Source organism: Chinchilla lanigera, unplaced genomic scaffold, assembly GCF_000276665.1.
Source record: "Chinchilla lanigera isolate Chin_1 unplaced genomic scaffold, ChiLan1.0 scaffold00063, whole genome shotgun sequence".
Lineage (NCBI taxonomy): Eukaryota > Metazoa > Chordata > Mammalia > Rodentia > Chinchillidae > Chinchilla > Chinchilla lanigera.
Window position 1 is genome coordinate 11,228,305 of NW_004955464.1, and position 18,166 is coordinate 11,246,470.

An 18,166-nucleotide genomic window follows, 5' to 3' on the forward strand; every position below is an offset into this window, starting at 1 on the left:
CTTGAACTATGTAGCCCAGACTGGCCTCGAACTTGTGATCCTCCGGCCTGAGCCTCCTCAGTACTGGGCGTGTGCCACCAGACCCGCAGGGCTAGCCAGTTTAGGATTTAAAAAAAAAAAAAAAAAGTTAATGTTAGGACAGGATCCTCCTCAGGAAAAAAAAACAAAAAAATCTAACTTCCTCTCCTTTTTGTCAAGACAAATTTGGGAAACTGTTCGTAAGGAAACAAAGCTAGTCACCCGACGACCATCTATTGGCGGTGAATACTTCTTTCTATTCACTACCGGGCAGCTGGGGTTTTTATTGCGCGTGCGCAAGATCTGCCCCACACCGGAATTAAACAAAGATTTTAAATCTCCAGGATCCCGTTCCTGGATGACCGGCAGCCGCCCCAATTCTCCAAACGTCGTTAGGATTGGTCAAGCGCGGAACTGATGCGGGGCTCTGATTGGCTGACACACAGACACGTCGCGGCAAGTTTGCGTAAGGCCTCCAGCACCACCTCTGCTCCGTGATTGGCCGGGTTGCTAACCAGTCAGCGAGCGAGGCGCGCGCTTTGGTTTTTCGAGCCGCTGTTTGCCGCCTCGGTTCCCGCGACCCCAACGTCCCAGAGGCGGGGCCCGAGTCGGCGGAGGCGCTCCTAGGAGCCAGCCGCCGTTCTGGCGCAACAAATAGACCCGGGCTCGGCGGACTTACAGTGAGCGCGGTTCTGTGCTCCTACTGGCCCGACGGACGGCAGCGGGGCCCGGGGAGGACTGTGGACGACGTTCAGGAGCCTGTGGTGAGTTCAGTGCTTGGGCGCCCTGGACCGAGGACGCGAAGGGGAGGTAGTGGGGGAAATAAAGCGGACCGCGACTTCCAGGGGAACTGGCTATATACGCGCTAAGGTTTGTAACAGAGGTTTTTAGTCGAAAACATGCCATGCAAGTTTGTTTTCACTGTGAAAAATTTTCGGGGACTGAATGCTCCGCTCATGCATTTTCACAGCAGACTGCTATACTGTATAATAAGGAACCAGTTAATACTTAAGCTCGTTGTCTACTGGAAGTACTGTGTCAGCAGCGAGATACGAACGTCCTGGGTGTGCTCAGAAGCAGCATTAACGTTAGTGTTCGGGAGATTTCACAGAGGAGGCGATGAAAGAGGTGGATGGTGCTAGATGGTGGGGTTTATCACATTATCCACGTAGAAGGGAAACAGCCCGTGCAGACCCTGGAACGGGGCGACTGCAAGTAGCTCCGTGAGGCTGGGATGCAGGACGTGTGGATACGGGACATGGTTGGACTATTTGGGCAACCAAATAGTGAAGGTCCTTTATTCTGTATAAGAAAAAGAATCATCCGCTTTTTAAGCAGAATAACTTGACTTGATTTATTTAGAAATAGCCTTCTAGTACTACTGGGGACTTTTGAGTAAATCTGGTGAGAGCTGGTGAAGTCAGATAAGACTGGGATGGAAAGAGAATTTATATGGGGGAAGAGGGAGAAAGAAGAGGTGAGGAAGACTTGACGGTTTTCATCTGCTACGCAGTGATATTATCTGAGAGTATGTTTTGTTAGGTGTACGTTTTGTATGGCTTTAGTTTCATTAGCTTTAATTGCATCTGTAATGCTGTCAGAATAAACCACCTTATGTTTGTTGTTTTAAAGTGAGAAAAGATCAACATTATCCGTGTTTTCACCCTAATACATAAAGGAGACACGTGTGGTATTTTAAAACACAACTGTTTAACGAAGAAAAATTTTACTTTGTGTATTTTGTAGGGGTAGAGTTACTAGGTTCAATGCTGTTGCTCATGACAACCAAATGCAATAAAAAGCTGTAGACTTTGAAACCTGTATTCCATAGAAGTTGCATTAAACCTTTGAAGTTCAGATATCTGTAAGAAAGACTTTTTAGTCAGCCTTACAAAGGCACATTCAGTAAGATTTTGTTCTCGCAGGTATTTTCAACTTTATGGAAAAAAAAATCAAATGACCTTTGCACCTATATGTGTGATTCTTTCCTTTTTTAATCTTCAGACAATTTCTTTTTGCTGCAATTGAAACAATACATAGAAGTTTAAAAGCCCTAAGATTTAAGAAAAACAGAACTGTAAAGAAAAGACTGTGGGCTCTGTATTTTGCTTTAGTAATATTTAGATGAAGCTACCCAGCAGTCACTTAGCAATGTGGATTTGAAACTTAGAGGGGAAGTTTTGCTTTCTACAGATGGGTGTGCACACCATGGAAATGGATGAGAGTACCCATAGAAGGCGTGTATATGGAGCGCCCCCCCCAAAAAAAAGAAAAGAAAATTGATATTTCAGTGACGGAAATCAGTTTGTGAGGATACAGTATTTCTCTTCCATTCTCACAGGACTGAAAATTTCTTGATGGTTTCCTTATACGCCCAGTCAATATCGAGCCCAAATTTTTCCCATTTGATGCTTTGTGGTTTTCTGAAGATTGTGAGGCTTTTGGTAAAAAGTGGTATAAACTAATTTTCCTACCTGGCTCACTAATTTGAAGTTGATACCAAAATTTTACGGCAAAATCCATGTTTTCCTTTATTTGCTGATTTGCTGATAGATTTTGCTGTCTAAAATAAATGTTAGCATTAATTTACAGGCAGAGCCTCTATGAAAATGATCAGCAGAGTCTGCACACCTTTAATCTTATTAATCTAGTCACACTTCATATAAGTAACTTAATTTTGCTGGTTAATATGTAGTTAAGTAATTTTATTCTTTTGTTTTTATCATTATTAATATCTCTTTATTTCTTTAGGATAATGAGAGTTTGAAATTGAATAAATCACTCACCAAATATCATGGAGTCTATATATCCTCTTACAAGGCCCCAGATGAATACCAGGTATAGAAATAATTTTACAAAATTTATTTTCACAACTGTTCACATTAACTTGGGAAGGTAGATTGAAAGAGAAGAAAGAATATGATCTCTAGAATCAGGAAAATATAGCTGTGCCTGGTAGTGCATTCCTGTAATCCCACCATCTGGGAGGCTGAGACATGAGCAGTTCCCAAGAGTTCAATGCCCATGGTGGTTGGGAGAATAAGAATGTGAATGAGAATATATATCAGGAAAATCTGAGCATGTGTCCCAGTTCTTCTACTTCTAAGGTGGGTGACGTTGATTGAGTTTAACTAAACCTCAGTTCCTCATCTATATAATGGGGAGGTAATCTCTAACAGAAGATGATTATTTATTTATTTTTTGTTTTGTTTTGTTTTGTTTTGTTTTTTCTGGTACCAGGAATCGAACTCACGACCTTGTGCTTGCCAGGCAGGCGCTGTGCCGCTGAGCTAAATCCCCAGCCCCCAGGAGATGATTGTAAAGGGTTAAATAAGACTATTAAACAAAGCTGACATGGTTGCCCATACCTGTAATCCTAGCAGTCTGAGAGGCTGAGGCAGGAGGATAGCAAGTTCAAGCCCAGCATGGGCAACTTAGCAAGACCTTGTCTCAAAAAATAAAAAGGGCTGGACTTGTAGCTCAGTGCAAAGGCCTTGGGTTCAATCCTCAGCACCAAGGAGGAAAAAAAAAGATTATTAAAGGATCTGGTACTTAGCAAATATTAGTTCCATTCCCTCCTTCGCTTATCTTAATTCTATGGGAGATCTTTGTATTGATAGGAAGTACTGCTTGAACTCCTGAAACAAAAATTACATAGATGTTGATTTTATGTTTATTTTACTAGACAAATGGGAAAGTGGCTGGGTTTTCTTCCTCTTCTAAACACTGATTTCTTGATTGGAATCTCTCCATATTGAGTGTCCCAAGCTTCCTCAGATATCACTAAGCTTTTCCTATTCATGTGATGTGGGAAGGACTTTGCCGGCTGCCTTCTGATTTTTCTCATTGTTTTATTACTTTGAGGCCAGGCAGACTGCTTTGTGTTCCTTGGCTCTTTGGATCATATATTGTTCTTTTTCCCCTAGGGAATAGCAGTTAATGCTGACGTGTGAAATTTCTTCAAAGTTAAAATTATACCCATAGGTGCCTTTATTTTCTGTATTGTCTGCCTTTGCCATATGTTCATGATGAAAACAGTAGAAATATGATCCAAGAAGGCTATCATTTTCCTTTTGCTTTAATTTTGCCCTTCTGTTCTATCACACTGCCACCTCATATTTGAGGGTTTGTCGGTGTCTGTTCTTTGAAAGGTATAGTTATATAACAAGTTCCGTATACTTTCTTAATTTTATTATCAGAATGATTTTAGTTCAAACTCATTCGTTCTACATAAGATATATACTTATGTGATTTAAAGTGGTTATTTCTCAGGTGTTCTAGTTTCTTTTAGTTATTTAGTGACTGGTTTTTCGTATCCTTGATTTAGGGCAGCAGATCTGATTTGTGTGTATGTGTTGGAAAGGAGATCATTACCTCAAACATTTATCCATTTTTTGTTTTGTTTTGTTTTGTTTTGTTTGGGTTCTTTTGTATGGGAATTGAACCTGGGCTTTCACACTGAACTACATTCCCCAGCCCTCTTTTTTCACTTTTTTCTTTGAAACTGGGTCTTTCTAAGTTGCCTAGCCTGGGCTCAAACTTAGGATCTTCCTGACTCAGCCTCCCAGAGTGCTGGGATTACGTGTGTATACCACCAAACCTGAGAAATTTATTGTTTCTTTTTTTATGAGAATACTCAGAATCCTTCATATTTTGTAATATATACCACCACATTGTTGACTATAGTCACTCTCCTGTGGTATAGAATTCTATACCAGAACTTAATCCTTCTAACTTTAATTTTACACCCATTGACCAGTCTCTCTCTGTCTCTTTCCCCTACTTTTCCCTAGCCTTTGATAACCACTATCCCACTCTGTTCTTCTATGAAATCAGCTTTTTTTAGGGTCTATAAATGAGTGAGATCACGTGGTACTTGTGTCTCTGCCTGGCTTATTTTATGCAACATAATGTCCTACAGGTTTATTACTATTGTAGCAAATGCCAGGATTTCACTCTTTTTTAGGGGTGAGCAGTATTTGTTGTGTATCATACTTTTTATGTCGGTGGATGTTCATAGAATAATTGCAAATCTTGGCTATTACCAATAATGCTACAGTCAGCATAGGAGTGCAAATATCTCTTCAACATATTGATTTTATTTTCTTTGGATAAATACTCAGTGTACTGCTAGATCACATGGTAGTTTTATTTGTAGTGTTTTGAGGAGTTCCATGATGTCTTCCATAATGGCCACATCAATTTATATTTCTATCAGCAGTGTATGCAAGTTCTTATTTCTTCATATCCATGGCAGTGTTTATTATTTTTTGTCTTATTTAAGTCGTTCACTCTCCTCAATTTATGTGTTTATTTTTGGCCTGGTCTTGAGTTCCTGGACTCAAGCAATTTTCTTGCTTCAGCCTCCTAAGTAGCTGGGACTGGCTGGGCCTGGTGGTGTATACCTGTAATGCCAGCACTCAGGAGGCTGAGGCAGGAGGATCACCCTAAGTTCAAGGCCAGGCTGGGCTACATAGTGAGACCCTGTCTCAAAAAAAAAAACAAAAACAAACAAACAGCTGGGACTATGGGCATGGACCACTGCACCTGGCAAAGATAATTGTTTTTTACAAAACTTTTACCAACTTTGTTTTTCTTTGTGCTTTAATTTTTTTCAAATATATATTTTTAAAGGTTTTCTTCAAGCAAAATGATTCCTTTCCACTTTCCTCCATCAAAGTGTGCACTTTGGAACCCAATGCCAATTGGAGATTTTATCAACTTACATCTCAATTATTTCAGGTATAAAATTTTCTTTTGTCACGTCATACCAATATGAGTAATAAAAGAATGTGTAAGGTAAAGTTGATTACTATCACCAATTATAGGTAGATACTCCAGTCCCAAAATCTGACATCTGAACTGCTCTAATCCAAATCTTTTTGAGTGCCAACATGATTTGATAAGTGGAAAATTTGCACATCTGACCTAAGTTACAGTCTAGTTACAGTCAGAATGAAAGCATACAACACATAGTTGTATAAGATTACCTTCAGGCTGTATATAGTGTATAGTGCATAAGATGTGTATAAAACATAAAAGAATTTTATGTTTAGACTTTTGTCCCATTGCCAAGGTGTCTCATTATGTATGTGCAAATAGTCCAAAATCTGAAACAGTTCTGTCCTAAATGTTTTCGGTAAGGAATACTCAACCTGTATTCATTTTTTTAAATCTTTTCCACTTGAAAATTCCATCTGCTGCAGCTTAAATTCTTTCCTTGTACTTCTTATTTATGTAACCTTAATAAAGAACTCAAGGATCAATTCTTATTTTTTCTTTTTTAGAAAATAGCTATAATAATCCTGAAAATAATCTTTCTGTATGTTTTTAAAGTTTATTTTAGGCCACATTTCATGACCCACATTGTAAAAGACTTCTGTTATTTTTCAGAAATCCAAAGCTTATGGTGAGTGAAAAGACCATCCGACTTGCTTACCGCCATGCTAAGCAAAATAAAAACAGTGTGCCATGCTTCTTGCTTGGTTCTCTCACAGTGGATGATGGTAATATGCTTTTTTTGTTGTTCTTTTTGTTTTTGTTTTGGTACCGGGAATTGAACTCAGGACCTTGCGCTTGCCAGGCAGGTGCTTGTGCCGCTGAGCTATATCCCCGGCAATGGTAATATACTTTAAAAATTTACTCGTGTGACAAGAATCGAGCTTACATTTACTGATTGAGCCAGCTCCCGTGTGTGCTTTGTACTAATTTTCTGGGTTATATACCATGAATATGAAGATGTGTAAAACTGTTATAGACTTCTCAATATACTCAGGTGGGAGGATATATAAATAAATCATTCTTTAAAGTTCACTTTTAATATACTACTGGTATGAAAAATGTACTTTGCTGTAATGTAGCATTGGTTTATGTTTTTTATTTGCATGCTGTATGATTCTTGTTATTTCTGTTCCTCAGATGAAGAAGGTGTAACATTGACAGTAGATCGCTTTGATCCTGGTCGAGAAATACCTGGATGTTTAGAAAGAACTCCTACTGCTTCTCTTCCTGGGGACTTTTTGATCCCCTGCAAAGTTTATACTCAAGGAATTTGTTCAAGAGAAATGACAGTTGACACTATGGGTGACTTCAATTCAACTTTTAAAGTAAGATTCACTTTAATTGTTATTTTTGATTCAATTCAAGAATCATACTAAGTGTAGTATGCGGTACTTTAGTAAACCCATATTTGAGGTCTCTTTGTAATTATCATTGAATTATTGTGGGCTGACATCTAATTAAATGTGGTTTCTAAGGCAAAGGAAGGTGATATGGGCGGCATTCCAGAAAAGGAGCAATGTGACTAAGATAGAAAACTTCAAGATGTGAAGTAAAGTTCAAAATGTGCTCTGTGTAACTGTGTGTAGCTTTTGCTGGATTTGTGGGGAGTCACAGAGGAATGTTAGTTTGGTCAGATTATAGAGAGCTTTGTCTTACAGGCTAAGGAAATTGACTTTGTTGTATGGGCCCTGCATTCACAGAAAGTTTCTGAAAAGGAAAAAATACTATCAAATCAAGAATAGTTGATTTGATGGAACTGGTTGATCGAAATCAAATCAGGCCATCACAGTAATCAGATGTTGTCTTGGTTACTTTTCTGTCTTTGCTGAGACAAAATACCTGATGCCCAGAATTAAGGAAGAAAAGGTTTATTTAGCTTACAGTTTATGGAAGTTTCAGTCTCTAATCAGCTGGCTCCAAAGCAGAGTGGCAGGGCACAGGGGCAACACTTCAAGGCAGCACAAGGTAGCAAATGCAGCAAGAGCTAAAAGGAGGAAGGAAGCAAGCCTCTTTTCCTCCCTTACACTGTATGCTGGCTATCCACCCACACACATACCCACACCATCTCAGTGCGCTCCTTTTGCACAAACTCAAGATGAATGCCAAAAAACATCATAGAGCAGAAAGGGCATGTTCTTTTCACCCCAGGATGTAAAACTTTTGAGTCACTTAGCCAAGCTGGGAGACTCCTCAAGTTGACACAATGTATCAACCCTAACAGATATGTACAGAAGGATGTGCTACCCAGTAGTAGAATGCTGGCACTAAAACTAGAAAAGATAACTGGGTGTGAGCAAATGCAGGGCAAGAACCATCTTGAAATTTGGGGTAATAAAAGGAATCAAAAGGGAATGATCTTCAAATTCTCTGAGGCTGAGTCAGAAGTAAATTATATTCACCTTTGCTCATGTAATAAATACTTATTGGGAATAACACTCCTAGTTTGAAGTACTGCTAAGTCATCTAAGTTAGAAAATAGGTGATGGAGCTCAGAAGTCTTACTTGCTTTAATGTAATTATTCACTTAATCTTTTGATCACATAAAAAATGAAAATTCAAATGTTATAATCAAAACTAATTTAATTTTGTGAATGCAATATATTCAAAGTGTATATGCACCAGTATAAAGTATACTTGGAAGATATAGATACATTTCAATTTTAAAATAACTGTGTAATATTTATTCCTCAGGCTCTGCAGCACCATGTATGTAGCAAAGATTCCTTGGATTGTGGTAAACTGCTTTCTGTACGAGTGCATATCACCTCCAGGGAGAATTTGGACAGTGTGGATTTTGACTTGTACTGGGAAGCAGTGACTCTAGCAAATAACTTCAAATGTGCACCTGTGAAGCCCATCCCCATTATTCCAACAGCTCTGGCAAGAAACTTGAGTAGTCATCTGAATATTTCTCAAGTTCAAGGTACCTATAAATATGGGTAAGTGAAAGATACACAGTAGTAGTCTAAAATTTTAAGAATTGGTTGCATTAGTATTTTTTTAGGTTATACAATAATATAAAATAATTAAGAAATACAAATGGCAAATAAATACATGAAAAATGTTCAACATCATTGTTCATTCAACAGATACAAATTAAAACCACACTGAGATTCCATCTCACCTCAAAAGGTATAGCTGTCATCAAAATATCAACCAGTAACAAATACTGACAGGGCTTTGGGGGAAAAGGAATTCTTTTCCACTGTTGGTGGGAATGTAGACTGGTACAACCACTATGGAAATCAGTGTGGCGCTTCCTCAAAGACTGGCATTCGAGGTTGCATTCAAATCAGCCATTCCCCTTCTGGGTATCTTCCCAGAATTAAAAACATGATACCACAGCGATATATGTGCACCCATGTTTATAGCAGCACAGTTTGTCACAGCTAAATCTTGGAAGCAAACCAAGTGTCCATCAACCAAGGAATGGATAAAAAAGATGTAGTTTTTTATATAATGAAGGACTACTCCGCCATAAAGAAGGATAAACTGGAGACTTTTATAGGTAAATGGATGCAACCTGAGACCATACTCATGAGTGAGATAAATCAGACCCGTATGTTTAAACATCATATTGTCTCACTAGTGTGAGAGAATGAACAAGTAAATAAGATCCGAAATACGCCATAGATACTGTGAATTGGGAAGAAACTGTTCAAAAGAAAAGACAAACTGTGATGGGAGAAAGGAAGAAAGGAAAAAAGGAAAAAATACATGTATACACAACATAGTTAAGATAGTTATACAACTAGTTTCTCTTAGTTGATTAAAAAGAAAGTTTATGGCTAATATTGTATGGACAAGATAGCATGCCTATATCTTCTACTCTGAATAACTACTACATAAACGCAATGTATCAATTATCAAAGTAACTGTCCTACTGACTTGTTTTGAAAGTTGATTTCATTGTTATGTTTATCTTTTTTCTCTTTAAAATTAAAAAAAAATTGTGTAGTTAGTCTTCATGTTGGAGATCTAATGATTTAGTCAATGACCAGAGAAGGTTAAAAAATAAAATGAAGTTGTTACTTTTCTATCCTTTCAATCCTGGGAACTGAGTCCAGAGCCTTATGCATGCTAAGCACAGGCTGTACCTCTGTGCTACAACCCGTCTATTAGTTTTTGCAGAATCCAGAGTCCTTTCAAAGAGTTATACCCAAAACCTTACAAAATTATTGGTTTTTTTGGTCTTTTTGAGACAGGGTCCCACTATGTAGTTCAGGCTGGCCTTGAGCTCACTTTGTAGCCCAGGCTAGTGTCAAACTCGCTGTGATCCTCCTGCCTCAGCCTCCCAAGTGCTGGGATTACAGGCGTGAGCCACCATGCCCGGCCAAAAATATTGTTGATTTAAAAAGATTATATTAAAATTGGTTGTGGGGTTGGGGATATGGTTCTGTGGTAGCACTTGCCAAGGATACATGAGGCCCTGGGTTCACTTTTTGGTGTCACAAAGAAAAGATTGATACTTTATGATTTGAAAATATAAGGAAAAATTACTTCTGTATTATTGTACCTATCATACTTTATCTAGGTTTTAGACCATTTTCTTTTTTCAACAGTAAAACTGACTAATTATGAATCTAAGGCAGCCCAGAGAGTTTATTTACAATGTATAGTTTATTGATACGATTTATTTATGATATACACGTAGAGAAAGGGAATAATTAAATATTTGTCATATTCTTGCCAAATTGTCAACTACTTGAAAGTGAAGTTTCCTTACATAGCCGGAACAGAATTCTCTACAGCCTCTTATCCCTTTGTTTCTTAGGAATTATAAATTAAGATGCATGCTTTCTAATCCTCAGTAGGGCTACTTCCTGTATCCTCATCTACTTTATCTATTGTCTGCTGAAATAGGTTAGACAGTGTGAGTATCCTGTGCTTTAAAAAGTTTGACCAGAGGTGGCTCTAAACATTTTCCTCCTGAACTGCCTTTCTTGCTGATTCCAGTCTAGTTCCCGTTAGGTCTGTAGCATCAACAATGTTTGCCAAGGTGTACTGAACTCCAGTTCTGTGCCTCTAAAAATGCTGCCTTAAAAGAGAATGAGAAAGAGAAAAGACATTGGTAAGGAAGTTTCTGGAATATGAAAGAAAGGTCCCATTTTGAATCCCAGATTCTGACCAGATTAGTGCTCACTGGTTGGAATGACAAAAAGTATTATTCTGTTCCAAAATCTTACAACATTTGAATTTTACAAAAGTTTGAATTTAACATTAAATCTTTTGGTGTAATAAAGTACTTTACAATGAGAACATGGGATCTTTTTGTTAAAATTAACCAAAAAATTAATTTGTTTTCTTTGATATCCATGCCTATTTACTCATGCAGCATGAATTTGCATTTCTTTCAGTTATTCATCTGTGATCCCTTAGCATTCTCTTAGTAACCAGGATGTTTAGCATTCTATCTCATTGCCTGGAAGTTCCCTTTGCTGATTCCTGTCTACAGTTATCTATTAAATTTGTGACATTTGGTTTTTTTTCCAATAGCATTTACTTATCCACTCTAATATTTATTAGAGTCTATTATAAAGTTGATATTTGTGTTAGGCACTAGAAGCAAATAATTTTTAAGCAGACGTAGTTGTTGTGCATTAAGTGTGTTGATATCAAAACATAATGCATTGAGCTGGGGATATAGCTCAGCAGTATAGCACCTTGCTTGGCAAACCCACGGTCCTGAGTTTGATTCCTGCACAAAAAAAACCCATAAGGTACTGCAATGGAAGTTTATGTGTAGTGCTGGGAAAGCAGGAAGGTGTGTCCAAATAACCCAGGAAAATCAAGTAAAGCCTAAACCAGTTATTTTAAGGTATAGGAATAGGAATTTATTTGGTGGACAAGGCTGGCTGGCCTTTCTCTCTCTCTCTCTCTCCCTGTCTGTCTCTCTCTCTATCCCCCCTCCCTCCCTTCTCCCCCTCTCCCCCTCCCTCTCTCTCACTCCCTCTTTCTCTCTTTCCCTCTCCCTGTCTCTCTGACTCCCTCTCCTTCTCTCCCCCCTCCTCCCTCCCTCTCCCTCCCTCTCTCTCCCTCTCTCTTTCCTCCTTCCCCTTTCCCCTTTCCTATCTCTTCCCCCTCCCTCTCCTTCCCCCCTCTTCTCTTTTTTTTAAGGTAGACTGTCACTGTGTAGCCTAGGCTGAACTGCAACTCACAGTCCTCCTACCTTAGGCTCCTGAATACTGGGATTACAGGCATACAACACCATACTTGGCTAGAGGGAGAGCTTTTAAAGCAAGTGTGTCATTCTTGATACATAAATCTTAAGTTAACTCAGATTTAATCTTGTTTCATGACCTGATGAATTTATTGTTCATGTTTTGGGGTTATTAGAGCAATAAGGTATCAACAGTGGTCTAATCTAGACTTACTGTCGTTAATGACATTGTTTTATTTCTGTAGTTTAAAGCTGTAACCAAATTAACTCAATAATTCTACTGTGGGTTTTCATCTTCCCTTTTTTGGGAGAGGTGGCTGATGCATGTAAGGTGAGTGCCACTGAGCTATCCCCTCACCCCCAAGTTTTTCATAGTCTTAAAGCTTACTGTCAATTGTAAATATAGCAAAGTATCAGTACAGTACAATGTCCTTTTAGGGAAAGTCTTTGCATTTTATGATGATGTTATTTGATAGTGATTAGAGAAATGTGATACACAGAGGGTTGGTTATACCTTCTCTAACTCGGCCTCCTTCAGTGAGAAGTCACATTTATTGCAATCTTGTCAAGTCACCTGGATACTTGTATACGTCACTAATAGGAAATTCACTTTTCCCAGTGTAACCTAATTGGTTGTGAGATTGTCTGCCTTATAACACTTTTGACAAAAGTAAGTTGTAAGTAAAGTTGAGGAATAAAAATATTTTTTAAAATGTGTACTCTCTAGTGATCATTTTAATAAATAGAAGTTTTAAGGTACTAATCTCTTGAATCTCTTCTTACCAGAGTCTTCCTTTTTACTGAATCAAATGCTTTGAACTGTTTTCTTTATTTTTTTTTAATTTTTTTTATTTTTTGATTTTTCTCCGGTACCAGGAACCGAACTCAGGACCTTGTACTTGCCAGGCAGGCGCTTTGCCGCTGAGCTAAATCCCCAGTCCCTGTTTTCTTTATTTAGCTGTGTGTGAGAGACAATGTTCATTTGAATCTTGTCCCTTACTTAAAATATGCTTTGTAGTTCAAATCATCTCTGTTAGGTTAAAATATATTTTCAATTATTTTTACTTAAATATCTTCTGTTTAGATACCTTACCATGGATGAGACGCGCAAATTGTTACTTTTGCTGGAATCTGATCCCAAGGTTTGTTCGCTACCATTAGTGGGAATGTAAGTATTGCATTATTTATGAAACCTTTCAGCAAAATACATATCCAAGTACGTACAAAATGCACGTGAATCAGCTGTACCATGAGTATACAGATGATCTTATAAAGCCACAAAACCAGTGTTTAAATTTTTAAAAAATTTTAATAGTAGAATCAACTAAAAGAAGTTCTTTCCTCAGTCATAGGAAGAATTCCAGTGTATGCAACAGATAAAATTGAATTCCTACTGAAGCTGAAGTCTTGGAGCCCTGTTTCTTTAACTTTCTCCTACCTCCCCTGTCCTTCAGGACTGAAAACACTAGTGTTAAAATCCACTCCCACACAGTTTTGCAGAAATTCCTTTTAATGTTAATGGTTTTCATTTTCAAGTTAGTTGTTAATTTAGACAGATTATTCAGAAATTTATATTCATTATTTGTTGTGTGCTTTCCATATACTGTATAGTGTTACATTTGGTTTTGTGTTAAGATTTAAAGCTCCTTAAGGAATTTGTAACCAAAAGTAAGGCAATAAAATATAGAAAAATGAATACTGACGTATATGGTTTACTGTGAAAGGGATAGTATAGGTGATGAACACTACTAGATTTATAAGACAGAAATGATAGGGGCATTTTCTTACAGAAGGCAGACTTGAGCTAGACCTTTAGTTGTTTGGCAGTTGAAGGAAGGATAAGAAGTAGAATCCATGTGAGGGAATGACCATTACCAAGTTAATGATAAGACAGACATGTTTTCTGGACCAGTAAATCTACTTGCAGTCTATGCTGTGGTTCTCGCTGGCTATAGGTTATTGATGGCTAAGTGAACATTCACTACGAATCTTACATTTCAGTCTAGATTAGGCCACCTTTGAGGTTTACAGGATACCTACAGCATCCTTTTAATACTCTATAAAGGACTTTTAGACTACAAACTTCAGTCTCTACCAGTTGGGCTCACTCTTTCTAGTCTGGCACCCCGCCTTCACCTCTGTGAACAGTTTTCTTGCTCATATCTCAAGTGAATAGATCAGAACGAAAGAAATGTTTATTCTTTTTCTCTCCATATGCTGATATATTAATGTATATAGTAGTCTCTTTCTAGATTGTCAGTGTCGTCTAATATAGATTTCTTCTTTTTTTTCTTTGCTTTTTGAAGACAGAGTTTCACTATGCAGCTCAGGCTGTCCTTGAACTCACTTGTAGTCCAGGCTGGCCTCGAACTTAGCTATCCTCCTGAGTACTAGGAATACACGCATGCGCCACCATGCCTGGCCATAGATTTCTTAAATTTGCATATTTGTCCAGTCTTTTTATTGTTGTTTGAGACACTGGGAATTGAACCCAGGGTTTCATGCATGCTAGGCAAGCACTCTGCCACTGATCTACATCCTCAGCCCTTTGTGAGGCTTTTTAATGTATTACTGGTATCTTAGTTACTTTTCTTGTTACTGAAACAAAATACTCAATACCCAAAGTTAAAGGAAGGAAGGAAGGTCTGTTTCAGCTCACAGTTTGTAGAGGTTTAAGTCCATAGTCAGTTCGCTCCAAGACAGGGTGGCATTGCAGAGGGGCATCACAGAGGAGAAATAGTCCATGGCAAAGCAGGGCAGGCAGCAGGCAGCCAGCAGTGAAGTAGCAAATAGCAAGTGACGGCAACAGCCTTCCTTCTGTCTCTTATAGTCTATCCAGGCTACCCACCCAGCGGCGGTTATCAATCATACCCAGGGTGGGGCACCTTTAATCTAGCATTGCACTATTAACCCCAGCATCAGCTGGGTATGGTGGCACACGCCTGTAATCCCAGCACTGGGGAGGCTGAGGCAGGAGGATTGTTGTGGGTTCAAGACCAGCCTGGGCTACAAAGTGAGCTCAAGGCCAGCCTGAACTGCATAGCGAGACCTTGTCTGGAAAAGACCAATCAATCAATCAGTCAATCAATAACCCCAACATGACACATCCTAGATCCAGCCACTTCCAAAAATCCCCACTATGACCAAATGAGGCTATGGAGGGACATCTAGATACAAACCATAACAAATAGTAAATGTCAGGATTACCTTGAGAAGCAAACAATCTAAAGAATGCTAATTTTTAAATGACTATAGACTTCAATTTTTTCTTTTAGTTGGCTATCTGGAATTCTACATATCTACAGTCCTCAGGTATGGGCTTGCTGCTTGCGATATATGTTCAGTTCTTCTCTTCAAGAAAGGCAAGTGATATTTTATTCTGTAATACTTTATTTTGGTCTTTTCCCCCATTGATATTTTATTTAAAATTCATGAAACATTTTAACCTTTTACACTACTTACAAAGACACACTTTAAAAAAGACAAACTTTCACCTGTAATCCCAGCACTTGGGAGGCTGAGGCAGGAGGATTGCCACAAGTTCAAGGCCAACCTGGGCTACATAGTGAGTTCAAGGCTGGTCTGACCTACGTGGCAAGACCCTGTCTCAAAAAAGAAAAGAAAAACAAACCTTATATAAATGGGAATAAAGCCAAACAAAAGAGATGTGACACTGTATCTGGAAATATCAAGGGATTCACTTGACTAATCCTAGAACTATAAGCATAGAACACATACATGTTAGGGTGGAAAAACTTCATAAAGATCATCTGTGGTAGCATTTCATTTTACAAAATTAAGAGATTATCTTTCAGTGAAGTGACTGAAATGAACCTGAATTTGTGCGTAAGCTTTTGGTCATTGTGACAAAATGTATAAGAATAACATCTTAAAGGAAGAAAGGTTTATTTTGGCTTGCTGTTTCAGAGGTTTCAAGTCCATAGGGGCTCCACTGCTTTCAGTCCTGTGGTAAGGCACAAACACGCGGCAGGGCACGGAGGAGCAAAACCACTCACTTCATGGCAGTAAAGAAGCAGAGACGAGAAAGAGCCAGGGAGGAAGGGGCAGGGGACGAGAGACAGCCTCCAAAGGTGTGGCCTGTGACCTGCCTCCTTCAACAGGCCCCATCTTCTGAGTTTCCCCTACCTCCCAGCAATGCCATCAGATTATGAATCCGTCAGTGCATTAGTCCACTAATGAAATTAGACCCCTCCTGATTCAGTCACTTTCCAAAAGCTCCACCTCTGAATCTGCAACACTTTTGGACCCAAGGTGTAACAATTTGTTACCTTACAAGTGTTTTCAGTGCTGTCGCTGGTACATTAAAAGACATTTGAAATAAGATGTTTAATTTCCTTCTTGGAACTAAAATGAAAGCATTAGAATTAATAGTTAGGAAACTTTATTTCTAGCTTCAACTCTTCATTTAATTTTATTTTATACACGATCCTACTATTTACTTTTTACCTTTTTTATCTATTTAAATTTGTTTTTGTCTCGCTTAAATGGCTATAATGTATACTAAAAAATCTTTTTTTTGAAAAGACATTACAAGTAAATGGCAAAAAATTAAACATACATAAAGATACACAATAAAAATGTCTTCTAGTATATTTCCACAGACCCCATTGTTAGAGGCAATCATTGTTAAATGTATTTTGTTTTTTCATTTATGAAAATACTACATACACAAGTGCTATCTTCCCTCAGCCTGTATAAATTAAGTCACAAATAGGAGCATGCCATTCTTATATCCCTTTTTTCTTTATATTATACATGAAGGCATTATATCTTCCCATACACAGATTTAATACACAATATCACAGCTGAATGGTATACATTATAAACTATACTTTAAAACCTGGTCCTTTTGCTCACTCTTCATGCTTCCCAGTATCTGTTCTCCATTATGTTCAGTAGACTGAGCATTTTTATGCATACATCTTTGTGTGCATATACAGTACTAATATATTTGTAGGATAATTTCCAGAAAGTTTTTTTTCCCTGGGCCAAAGAGTATGTGCTTTTAAGTTTTGGTGGATATTGCCAAACTGTCTTTTTAAAAAGACTACCAATTTATAATCCTGGAAACAGTCTACAAGTACAGGTGTTATTTTCACTCCCTGATACTCTGAAGCAAATATTTATTGAGTACCTTTTATATACTGTGCACTATTTGTGATACTGGGATTACACTGTAAACAAAGTAGAGATCTTACAGAGATGGGCACTAAACAGAATAAGTAAGATAAATACTATGTTTCAGAATGGTGAGCTGAGAAGCAAAATAAAGCCAGGAAGGAGAGGAGGAAGTATGAATGAGAGTGGTACATAAGAAGGGGTGTTGTTGCTGCTGCTGTTGAACTTGGGTCTGTCTGTGTTGCCCAGACTGGTCTCAAACTCCTGGCGTTCTGCTCAGGCTCCCACATAGCTGGGGCTCTGGGTGCAGTCACTGTGCCAGCAAGTGCTGCAATTTTGAACAAGTGATCAGATCTTTTTTCCCCATAGATGCTGCCAAGCAAGCACTGTTTTGTTTTTTTATCTATTCTTTTATTTTATTAGTATATATTTGTTGTACATATTGATCACATCATAGGGAATTTGTACTTGTACATAATATGTCTTGATTCTTTTTTTTCTCCATTCCTCCCCCTCCTTTCAACTGTTCCTTCCTTCTCCATTTACAAAACCTGTTTCGTTTTTTTTCTCTTTTCTCTTCCTTCCCTTCCCCTCCTACCTCCCTTGTTCTCCTTTCCATTTGAACACATTCTTCTTCATGCCTCCCAGTGTCTATTCTCCATTATGTTATTTATTTACCCTTGGGATTTCTCACACAAGAGAAACAGTGTGTTGTTTAAACTTGTGCATCCTATTTATTTCACTCAAGATTATGGTCTCCAAGTGCATCCATTTTCCTACAAATGACTCACATTTATCCTTTACGGCAGACTAGTACCCCATGGTACATGTACATTTTCTTCATCCGTTCATCTATTGGTGGGCATATGGGCTGTTTCCAAGGTTCAGCTGTTATAAATTGTGCTGCTATAAACATGAGTATTCACATATCACTGCGCTTTGATGCTCTGAACTCTTTTTTTTAATTACTTATATCTGATAATTTTTTTTATTTTAAAAATAAAAGGAGGAAAAGATTAACAGACAGACAATCTTTTTACAAAATAGCAAAAGAACAGTACAGACAAT

At 38.1% G+C, this 18,166-nt stretch overlaps 1 protein-coding gene across 3 annotated transcripts in view; it reads left to right on the top strand.

Moving 5' to 3' along the window:
* Stil (SCL/TAL1 interrupting locus) overlaps nt 1-18,166 on the top strand; it is a 75,384-nt gene that overhangs the window by 15,040 nt on the left and 42,178 nt on the right. For 2 of the 3 annotated variants that reach the window (XM_005398638.2, XM_013521733.1), the window contains exons 2-9: nt 363-782; nt 2,770-2,856; nt 5,653-5,760; nt 6,412-6,524; nt 6,937-7,124; nt 8,491-8,738; nt 13,044-13,127; nt 15,235-15,321. In XM_005398638.2, the coding sequence (XP_005398695.1) occupies nt 2,813-2,856; nt 5,653-5,760; nt 6,412-6,524; nt 6,937-7,124; nt 8,491-8,738; nt 13,044-13,127; nt 15,235-15,321 (872 nt within the window). In that variant the 5' untranslated portion in view covers nt 363-782; nt 2,770-2,812. Of the gene's footprint in view, nt 1-168; nt 261-362; nt 783-2,769; nt 2,857-5,652; nt 5,761-6,411; nt 6,525-6,936; nt 7,125-8,490; nt 8,739-13,043; nt 13,128-15,234; nt 15,322-18,166 lie in introns of those variants that run through there. The other variant, XM_005398639.2, reaches the window with a different exon arrangement.